This window comes from Python bivittatus, unplaced genomic scaffold (assembly GCF_059951505.1).
Source record: "Python bivittatus isolate LINGU-HERP-01145 unplaced genomic scaffold, Pbiv_v1 ctg000840_np1212, whole genome shotgun sequence".
Classification (NCBI taxonomy): Eukaryota; Metazoa; Chordata; class Lepidosauria; order Squamata; family Pythonidae; genus Python; species Python bivittatus.
This window is the reverse complement of record NW_028277113.1, coordinates 31,741,813-31,753,400: the sequence shown is the minus strand read 5'-3', so window position 1 is coordinate 31,753,400 and position 11,588 is coordinate 31,741,813. Positions and strand designations below refer to the sequence as shown.

At 39.8% G+C, this 11,588-nt stretch overlaps 1 protein-coding gene across 2 annotated transcripts in view; it reads left to right on the top strand.

Moving 5' to 3' along the window:
- Window positions 1-1,636: 1,636 nt before the first annotated feature.
- NDUFV2 (NADH:ubiquinone oxidoreductase core subunit V2) overlaps window positions 1,637-11,588 on the top strand; it is a 28,067-nt gene continuing 18,115 nt past the window's right edge. Inside the window, exons 1-2 of one of the 2 annotated variants that reach the window (XM_088130604.1) lie at window positions 1,637-1,792; window positions 9,691-9,756. In XM_088130604.1, coding sequence (XP_087986730.1) covers window positions 1,751-1,792; window positions 9,691-9,756 — 108 coding nt within the window. In that variant the 5' untranslated portion in view covers window positions 1,637-1,750. The remainder of the gene's footprint in view (window positions 1,793-9,690; window positions 9,757-11,588) is intronic. The other variant, XM_088130605.1, reaches the window with a different exon arrangement.

The window sequence follows — 11,588 nt, the reverse complement described above, 5'->3', positions numbered from 1 at the left end:
CCTTCCAGATAAATATTTACAGGCCAAAGTATATTTGCACAAGCTCTGTGCTGCAAGACAAGATTTAAACATTCAATTCTCATTTTGGTTGCTGAGAACTTGGAACGTGTGGTCCTTATTACTACGTGGAAATTGAGAAAGTTTAATCTCCCTTGGAGTTGAATTACAGCAACATTATTTGAGAATTGGAATTGGCAAACACAACCTAATATTCTACCAAACTATCTGCTGTTTGTAATACCTTCCTAATTTGTTTTGGGTATATGTAATATCAATAATGAGTTAAATAATAATGCCCTATTTACCCAATAGGAAGATGAGATTGCTTTTTCTCATATAACTACCTATATTAAGAATGCAAATGTTTATATACTGATGGTGCAGTCCTAAAGGGTAGTCCCTGGGTTAAGAATGTCCAGGTTACAGGACCACCCATAGTTAAGAATGGAGCCTATTGTAGCAAAATTCGAGTTAAATACACAATGGCTCAAGTTCATTACACAATACCACTTATGCAGTATTATACATACTGTTCCAGCTTACATACAAATTCAACTTAAGGATAGACCTTGGGAATGGAACTGGTTCTTAAACTGGGGACTACTTGTATATTAGGGATGGGTGATCTTTTGGTGACCAGGAAACACACTTAATTTTTACCAAAAGTACCATAGTGGACATGACTTTGATGACACACATAAGCAAGGTCAGGATTTCCGGGGGGGGGGGGGTTGTCCTAGTTTTGTGAGGGAGTGTTGTTGTTTTTTAAAATAATTTTTAAATACACAGATGAAAAACCTAGAGTTCCTGGACTAAAACATTTCAGAAAACTGGAATTTTTCATTCCACACCTGTATCACACCAATCTGGACATTCCAGGGATGGCCCAACATTTTTATGGAATAGTATGCTTTACATAGATCTATTTTTAAATGATGCCAGGAATATTTTAGGACTTAAATTACAATAGTTCTGTTCCCACCTCAAAATAGGAAGAAGAGTGGTGCTGACTTTGGCAACTCTTATCAAAAGAGGCTCCAACAGCCTCCAAAATGGGAATCAGAGGCAGCATGCAGCCATGGGGTGCCAGACTGCTAGCCCCTACTAATCTTCTTCTGAAATTTATTTTTAGATGGATTTACACAGGATTACACTATAATAAGCACATATCCCTGTTCCTGTCAGTTTCTATGTATAAGGATAAACCTAAGCGTCATATTAGTTTGCTCGATTTACTGCTCAGACTTACTGCCCTCTTTACTGCCCTTATTATTAGCATATAATGAATCGGGGGAGAAGGGAACTCGGTCCTCTTCTCGGCTTCCGGAAGTTAAGTAAACATCTCAAGCGCAGGCTCGAACTGCACAGGAAGACACTCTTGTAGAAGTGTGGTTTTGCACTTGGGCGAGTTCGGACTTTGTTTTAAGAGAGCCAGCAGGCTTAAAAGTATGCATTATGAATCAGGATTCCAGGCTGAAATAGAGATTGCCAGTTTCCATTTCTGGTCTTTTCCTCGGCCCTCATTTACAACACTTTCGAAAGGGAAACCTCGTCCTGTCTATAGCAGCAATCCGACTCTGAGGGGCGCGCGCGTCCATAACACGGGTCTGAAAGAGCGCACGCGTTCCAAGGAGCCGTCTGTTTTCACTGCGCTTGCGCATGCGCTGTCGAGAGCGTCCAGAGTAGTGCGTTTCTGTGACTCTGAGGGAGAGCGAGCTGGGTTGAGGCGGCGGCGGCTGTTGCTGCTGCCATGTTGTTCTCCGCTCGTTTTCGGACTGCCTTTCCACGCTTGGTAAGGAGAGAGTCGGGAAAGGTCGGCGTCTTTAAAAGGGCAGGTTGGGCGCCGTTAGCGATCTCGGGGTTGGTAAGAGCGGCCAAGGGCACGGTGGCCTTCCTCTTCGGGAAGGGGAGGAGCGTGAGGCTCGGGCTGTTGTATCTCACTTCCTCGGCGGAGGAGAAACGAAGGCAGCGGTAGGACAGGGTGAGTGTCGGGGCAGCGCTATTTTCCCTGCAAAGGCGGGCCTAGGCCGACGAGTGAGAGGAAGATGGATGCGGAGGGAGCGACCTGCTCCTTTGTCTCTCCGAAAATCAACCCATCTTAATTCTCAGATGCGCTCCGTGTGTGCCAACTTGTACGTTTTGAGAGTAGAAGTAGGTGATAATGGCATAGGATTGAAATTGCAATCTTCACGGTCGCGCGAACAGTTTTCTTGCCTGTTGGCTTCTACAAAGATCTTCTTGCGTTGGACTAAACCGTAGCTGATTAATAGAAAGCACAGGAGCTGAAGCTGTATCCCGGGGTAATGTAGGCAGCAAGTTGATAGTGTAAACGTTAAGGTCATTTCAACTATTGGGCCATTATTACTTTTCTAAAAATAGTTGGGAAGGATAGGTTGCACTGTGCTTTTCCATTATGGCTGCGTTATTAAAATCTCAAGCAAAAAAAGTATTCAAAATATGTGTAATAAGCCCCACAACACATAAAACAGCTGCAAGGATTTATGAATATATATTTATAAAAGAATAGTCTCATTCCTTTATGGCATTTTCCTCATTAATTTGAGTTGGTTAGTTACACATATCTGCAACTGTGCTGTGGTCTGTTATCCTATTAATTCTCAAGTAACATTGGTGTGAAAGAGAGATGGATGTTGATTTCTGAAAGAAGCCTGAATCTTACAGATCAAGAGTTGGAAAAACAAAACTCAAAGGCTTACTGCACATCTTTCCTTTTAATATTGTCCAAGAAATTGAACACTTCCTGATTCTACCTTTATTTTTTAAAATATGGTAAGGTATAATAAACAGAAAAATAGAAAAGGGAATAGTATAGCAGGCAGAGAAGTGGACAACATGTTTACATTGGTACACCAATCCATTCTTTTTGTATTTGTGTGCCCTGGTTATTGTAGATGGACTCTGCTCTCCACAGAAGGCAGCTCTTTTGGTACCTAGGACAGTCAAAAGCCCATGACCCAGGAAGCTAGCAGTCATATCTTGTAGAATGTTTCTTTGTTCAAAGTTATAAATGTCACTCAGCTGTATGTCTGGCTAATAGCTGCACCAATATTGTTTTTAAACATTCACATTAATTCCTATACATTTGGTCACGTCTGCTGCATGTGCCATATATTGCCTCTTGCATGGAGGCTATCAAATCATAGATTCTTATTTCATAGAACTGGAAGGAGTCATTTAGGCCAACAAGGCTAAGCCCTTCACTAAGTGCTGGAATAGAAATTAAAGTATACCAGATAGTCTGGGTGTATTCATTAACTTAATGAATGGTTTGTGTAACCATTTTCATACATTTGGTAAACAGAAAAAAAAAAAAAACTCAAGATCAAACTGCCACCTCAATCATGGCAACTCATCTTGCTATACCCCCACTCCTGTTATCTTTTCTCGTGGCTAAATATACCATTTCCTGCAGTCTCTCTTCATATGACTTAACTTTCTAGTCCCCCAGTCATCCTCGTTGCCATTATCTGAACTTACTCAGTTCCTCAGAATTTTTAAAGGGGGGTGCCTAGAGCTAAACACTGTCCTTGATATGCTTTATTCTGAGCAGACTAAAATAAAGTGGAATTGTTATTTCCTGTGGTTTGGAAATTATATTTCTGTTGATGAGATCTAAAATTATATTTGCCTTTTTTACTGCCAGATTATACTGCTATTATTCCAAGATCATTTTCACAGCTCTTACCAAAACAAGCATGCCCCACTTCTTACTTCTGCATTTGATTTTTGTTTCCTAAAGGAAACTCTTTACAGTTTTCTCTGTTACATTTCATTCTATTCCTTTCTATTATTTTCAGCCCATATCTCTAATATGGCAAAATGCTTACATACCTCACTTAATTGTGTGTTATACATAAATTTGATAAGCATTTCCTTATAAATATTAATAAAAATGTTTACAAATAGAAGATCCAGGACTGATCCTTGTGGCATCTCACTTAATATCTCTTTCCAGTTAGATTATGGAATGTACAGATTGGAAGGACCTTGATCATCTAGTTCAATCCCCTGCCCACTAAAAGCCACCACTAAATATCCCTGACTGATAGCCATCAAGCCTTTATTTACATGCATCCAGGGACAGGAATCAACCATCTCCCATACCAGTGTCTTCCATCATTGAACATCTCTTATCATTAGGAATTTTTTCCTGATGACTAAACTTCCATCTTAAACCCATTGTTTCTTGTTTGAAACTTCTGTGAACAATTTCTTCCCTCATCTTCTACCTGACAGCCCTTCAGATAGTTGAAGATAGTTATATCTCCATGCAGTCTTCTTTTTTCCAGGTTCAACATACACAATGCCTCCAGCCATTCATCATGATTTTTTTCTGCCTTGCCACTTATTGTCTTAGATTTGACGAACACAGAATAGAGAGGCATTGTCAGGAGAGCTTCAGAGGTTTGCAGGATTTGATTCAAGAAACAGCACCCAAGATGTGTGTGTGTGTTTGCTCTCTTTTAACACAGCAAAGTCAATTTTGGCTTCAGGTGGTATTTCATTACAGCAGCTTAGCTAAACAAGCCAAATAACTTTATTCCAGGTCTCTAATGTTCCTTGCTGTTAAGTAGCCAAGAAGTATAGTGCATCATTCAGAAAGTATTCAGACCCCCTTCACTTTTTTCAATTTTGTTATGTTGCAGCCTGATATTACAATCGTTCAAATTCATTTTTTTTCTCATTAATCTACACTCAGTACCCCATAATGACAAAGTGAAAACAGAATTTTAGAAATGTCTGTAAATTTATTAAAAAGAAAAAACTGAAATATCACATTGGCATAAGTATTCAGACCCTTTGCAACAACACTTGAAATTTAGCTCAGGTGCCTCCCATTTCTCTTGATAGTTGCTGAGCTGTTTCTACACCTTGATTGGAGTCCACCTGTGGTAAATTAAATTGATTGGACATGATTTGGAAAGGCACACACCTCTCTATAGAAGACCTCACAGCTGACAATGCATACTGTATCAGAGCAAAAGCCATGAGGTCAAAGGAACTGCCTGCAAAGCTCAAAGACAGGATTATTGCAAGGCACAGATCTGGGGAAGGCTACAAAAAAATTTCTGCTGCACTGAAGGTTCCCAAAAGCACAGTGGCCTCCATAATTTTCAAATGGAAGAAGTTTGGCACAACGAGGACTCTTCCAAGAGCTGGTCGCCCGGCCAAACTGAGCAATTGGAGAGAAGAGCCTTAGTAAGAGAGGTGACCCGGAACCTGATGGTCACTCTGACTGAGCTCCAGAGATCCTGTGTGGAAATGCGACAAAGTTCCAGAAGGACAACCATCACTGCAGCCCTCCACCGATCTGGGCTTTATGGCAGAGTAGCTAGATGGAGGCCTCTCCTCAGTGCAAAACACATGAAACCCTGCTTGGAGTTTGCAAAAAAGTACCTGAAGGACTCTCAGACTGTGAGGAACAAGATTCTCTGGTCTGATGAAACCAAGATCAAACTGTTTGGCCTGAATTCTAAACGTTATGTCTGGAGGAAATCAGCACTGCTCATCACCTGCCCAATACCATCCCAACAGTGAAGCATGGTGGTGGCAGCGTCATGCTGTGGAGGTGTTTTTCCAGCAGTAGGGACTGGGAGACTGGTCAGGGTTGAGGGAAAGCTGAATGGAGCAAAGAGATATCCTCAATGAAAACGTGTTCCACAGCACTCAGGACCTCAGACTGGGCCGAAGGTTCACCTTCCAACATGCCAGTGATCCTAGCACACAGCACACAGCCAAGACACCACAGGAATGGCTTAGGGACAACTCTGTGAATGCCCTAGAGTGGCCCAGCCAGAGCCCTGACTTGAACCCTATTGAACATTTCTGGAGAGACCTGAAAATGGCTGTCCACCGACGGTCCCCATCCAACCTGATTGAGCTTGAGAGGATTTGCAAAGAAGAATGGCAGAAAATCCCCCAATCCAGGTGTGGAAAGCTTGTCGCATCTTACTGAAAAAGACTCGAAGCTGTAATTGCTGCCAAAGGTGCTTCAACAAAGTACTGAGTAAAGGGTCTGAATACTTAAGTACATGTGATACTTCAGTTTTTTCTTTTTAATAAATTTACAGACATTTCTAAAATTCTGTTTTCACTTTGTCATTATGGGGTACTGAGTGTAGATTAATGAGAAAAAAATGAATTTGAACAATTGTAGTATCAGGCTGCAATATAACAAAATTGAAAAAAGTGAAGGGGGTCTGAATACTTTCTGGATGCACTGTAGCAGTAAATCCATAACCAAAAGCAAAATTCGTCAGAGAGTTGACATTTATAGTTTCTAAGCATTCCAAGGCTAAATTACTTCTTTACTAGTAAAGAAAAGATTCCTTCTGGTAAAGTCTGCAGTTATGTGTGCAATCTAGAGTGTTGGCTAAATATGAGCACTGCTAAATCTACATTCTATTCCTACTTTCTACTTAAAACAAATAAAGGTTTTAATTACCCTGACTGGCATTCTCTCAGGTTGTCAGTCTCTTTCTCTGGCTAGCAGTATGTGACTTCCCTTCCTATTCTGCTTCCTAGAAGTCATCTACATTGGGTAGATTTGTCCAATGGTGGTCTTCAGCAGGTTTTTGGATCTCTCCCCACCCATAATTACATAGAAAGAACAACTTACAGTATAAGGCAGGACATGTGAAGGTTAGCAGAGAGTCATGGATGACTGCATGCTGTCATAGGAACAATGACTTCTTTTGATCTTGGTAGTAAGCGCTTATTGATGCAATCCAGGATTATTGTTGTTGTTGTTGTTGTTAGTAGTATTTTAACAGGTGCATCATGCTTTTGGCTTATGTTCACTTGTGATCCACCAAGACACGAGATCCTTTTTGCATGTGCTGCTGCCCATTATGGTCATCCCCATCCTGTACTTATCTTTTTACTTTTATTTATTTATTTAGCAAATTTATATGGTCGCCCAACTCACACACAGTGACTCCAGGCGGCTTACAGAGTAAAATCCCCAATACAAAAACCCATCAACACCCACCTCCCGCAGTGGCCAAAAAACACAACACAACCACTTGATCGGCTCCTTTTCAGCTTGGGGTCCCCAGACCCACTGGCAAAACCATGTCTTCAGGGCCTTCCGGAACAACATCAAGGTGGGGACCAATCTTAATTCAGAGGGAATGACATTCCACAGGGAGGGGGTCACCACAGAAAAGGCCCTTCTTCATGATCCCATCAGTTGAACTTCCCTCAATGATGGGACCTGCAACAGAACCATCCTCCCTGTTCTGGTTGGCTGGGTAGATGTAACTGGGGAAAGGCAGTCCTGCAAATAACCAGGCCCTAAGCCATGTAGGGCTTTAAAGGTGATAACCAGCACCTTGAATTGGACCCAGAAGCAAAGGCCCTCCTGGCCATGACTGCCATCTGCTCCTTGAGCAGGAGTTGTGAGTCCAGGAGAACCCCCAGATTGTGCAACAGGTCCATCTGGGGCAGTGCCACCCCATCTATGACCAAAGATGGTAATTCTCTCAGAACCAAGGAGCCCTGAATCCAAAGCCACTCTGTCCTGCTAGGGTTCAGTTTCAGCCTGTTGCTCCCCATCCAGACCTCAACAGCCTCCAGGCACCAAGAAAGGGCAGTTGCGGCATCACTTAACCCACCATGGGCAAAGATGTATAATTGAGTATCATCAGCATATTGATGATATCTCACCTCATGGTGATGAATGATCGAGCAGAGAAAGCACCGGCCCTTGTGGGACCCTGCAAAGCAGGGGCCATGGGTTGGATCTCTTGCTCCCGACCAACCCCGACTGAAAATGGTCTCAGAGGAAGGAAGTGAACCAGGGCAGTGCAGTGCTCCCCACTCCCAACCCCCACTCCAGAAGGATACTGTGGTTGGTGGTATTGAAAGTTGCGGAGAGGTCAAGTAGAGCAAGGATGGACGAACTACCCCATCCTGGTCCCACCAGAGATCATCAAAAAGCATGATCAATGCCATTTCCGTCCCGTAACCAGGCCTGAATCCCATCTGAAAGGGGTCCAGATAATCTGCTTCATCCAGGATCCTTTGGAGCTGCAGTGCAACCACCTTTTCAACAACCTTCTCCAAGAAGGGGAGGTTGGAGACAGGAAGAAAGTTATCAGGTAGTGTCTAGCGATGGCTTGTTAAGAAGGGGGTGAACCACAGCTTCCTTGAAGGGCTGGGGCACCACCCCCTCACTCAAGGATGCATTAACCACCGCCATTACCGACCCGCTTGTCACCTCCGGCAAGGCCTTTACCAGCCAGGTGGGGCACAGATCTAAGCTTTAGCTTTAGCTCTCCAAACATACAAATTTACATTTGTCCCTGTTGTAACTTTCTGCTTATTGTTCCAGTTTGTTAAGATCCTCCTGATGAGGAATCAGTAATGAACATTCTTTGAATATGATTTGAGTCTGCTGGGTATCCACTTAATTGTCAGAGTATCTATTCCACACTTAACTAGCTTGCTAATTAACTTATAATTGAATACTTTTTCAAATGCTTTCAAAATTAAGATATATTATGGCTGTAACATTCCCAGAATCCATTAAGGAAATTACATGATCAAAAAGAGGTCAAGTTAGTCTGGTAAGATTTGTTCTGATTTCTGGCAATTACCACATTGTTTTCAGGGTACTGTATCTTTTTATTATCTGCTCTGGAATCTTCTCAGAAATATTGAATATTCAATGTTGAAATCATATTGACTAGTCTATAGTTTGTTGGAGCTTGGTTTTGCTTTTGTTTTTCTTTTTTCTTTGGAGTTAGGGACATTTGCTATCATTCAGTCATCTGTCATTTCATCAGTTGTCTAGGATTCCTCAAGGAGAATACGTACAGCTTTGGCCAGATCATCAGCTAGTTCCTTTAGTACCCTAGAATATAGTTCATTTGTTCTGGAGATTTAAACTCATTCAAAGAATAACTGTATTCCCTGAGCATATTTCTGTCAATCTCCTCACCCCCTTGTCATCCAATTTTTGTTCAAAAATGAACAATTTCCTTGTTTGCAATAATTTCCTAATCCATTTTACTAGGGAACTGTTTTTAGGCTGTTTTAAAGTCATAATATAACAATATTATTACGAAGATAACAAATTTTATTATTTCAGAACTTGCAGTTTCTTTAGTGTGCCAGCAAAGATAATAAGTCAGCTGCTAGATGCCTCTATATTAAAGATTTATAATCTACTTCTCAGGATTCTAGTCATGTAGGCAGATGTGTAGGAGGGGATGAATATTATTGTTGATCATGTCACAAAAGCACTGAAGATTTCTCTGGATAGGATGCCTTTCACGGCTTTCTTTTTTTTAGTTCCTGTAGAAAAGGAGCATTATAAGGATTTCTGAAGAGCAGGCTATAGCAAGACTGTTCAAGCTGTTTATCTTTCCTATTCTGAACTTCCTGCAGGTATTTCTCCTGTTAAATCATAGAGATTTAGATGCAGGAAGAGGGCAGATTTGAAACGTTAACATATTTTTAGATATATTGTTATTACCTACTTTGCTTTTCATTTAATACTGTATACTTCTGGTTTATATGTAGAGTAGACTAATTATCACAAGTACAGTAACCTAAAATAGACACACTGAATTCAGTGAGGATTTAAGCATATTTTAAACTCAGTTTGGTCTCTTAGCTTTAATTGGAGACACAATCTGTTTACTTTATATGAAATATTTATAGGTGACACATATTCGCTGCCTTCATACATCAACAAAATGCAGAAGTGGTGGTGGAACTCTGTTTGTGGTAAGTAGTTTACATATATGATTATACCAAATGTTAAGTAAAATGGAAAAATGTGGCTTTTATTTATGGGCAATTTGTTAGTGGGTATTTATAATAAAGTTGCACCTCCTTTCTATTAGTAATAATGAAACTGCTATATATAGTCTTGTAGTTGGTTGCATATATGGCAAATGTATGAACCTACTGAACAATTATGTTTACTTAGAAGAAAAGCTCATTTTGTTTAATGAAATGTAGTTCCAATAAGTGTGTAGAGAATATCAGCCCCCAAAGTATACATGTCAGTCTGTTATACACATATATATCCAATTGAGCAGAAGCATGCATAGGCTTCTTCCATTAGTTTTATATACACAAAAATGACAGATGTACAGAATAATAGAGAATGTGTGATTCTATCTGAGCAGATTACTGTTTTTGTCATCTATGAAGTGGGAAAGAATCAAAGTTGGAAATATAAACCACAGATTTTGTAGCTTAAAAAGTATATTTATTGAACAACTAGTCTGGTATGGTTACAGTATTGAGGATTAGTAGCATATTTAGTTGTTAAATTAAACTTTATAACACTGAATTTCTAACAATATAAATTAATTTTACATAAACATATTGATATTTTGGGTTTAAAATAGTGTGTTAAAAAGCATTTTAGTCATTCCAAAGAGAAAATACTTGATTAGAGGGGGTTTTTTTCCAGTGTTCACCTCAAACTTTTAATTTTCTCTGTTTTTTTTTTTTTCTCCTCCTCAGAAAAAAATGAGAAGAAAACAGTTTATTCCCAACTTGTAATTCTGGAAATTATTCATTATTAACTGATTGCTAGGCATAAGAAAATAGAATATTGTAAATTTGTTCTTCCTGACATGATTAATGAATGTGCATCTTTATTTCAAATTCTCTGCTGTTTCACTGTAACTTCAGTTATTGCTGCTTGAAAATAATTACTGCTTTTAATTTTTATTTTGGCTTGTAACTGATATGGTGCCACAGAATTGTAAGGCATTACCAAATAAAAAGGTAGGCTCCTGCCTGCACAGAATTTACAGTATAAAATTCAACACTGAGAAAAAAATATTGGAGTAGAAATAGAAAAATGACATTCAGTTATATGGACAAAGACTTATTTATTCAACAAGAGATAAGAAGGCTAAGGGGTTATATAGCACTTTTGCAGGAAAGGTGAGTTTTGAGGAGACATTTGAAGGGAGGTAGCTTTATATAGATAAAGCAGTTCTGAGCATAAAGGTCAGGAAAAGAGAAAACAAGTTTTGAGGGAACAGAAGACCTAGGAAGAGTGAAATTAATTGTGAGAGGGGGTACTAAATGTGAAAATAGAGAAATAAACTATGAGAGGCTTTAAGGTAAAACTAAAGCAGTTCTTTTTTTATCTAGTAGAATGGAAACTAATGAAGAGTTTTCTTGGTGGGAGAGATTAATGTTACCAGAGCCACGAGGTGGTAAATTATTTTGACTCTGGAATAGCGAACAGAGGTGAGGGATCAAAATTGAGATAGTAAAGGACTGTAAAGAAATTGCAGAGAGACTAAATGAAGGTTAAGGTATAGATAGATAATTTGTTAAAGAGAAAGAAAACGTATTTGCAGTTATTAAGAATAGGAATGTTTTTTGGTGTAGGGCTAGGCTGAATACCAGGAACAAAGGAATACTTTATGCCTATTAGTATTGTGGTTATCAGTGGAGAAGAGTGTTGTCAGGAGAGATAGTCTTGGGTAGAGCAATTTAGCCTTAGATATGTTGAGTCTGAAATGTTCCATAATCCATTTGGATTATTAGAAAATATTGGAGAACAGTTGCAAATACAAGATTGATGA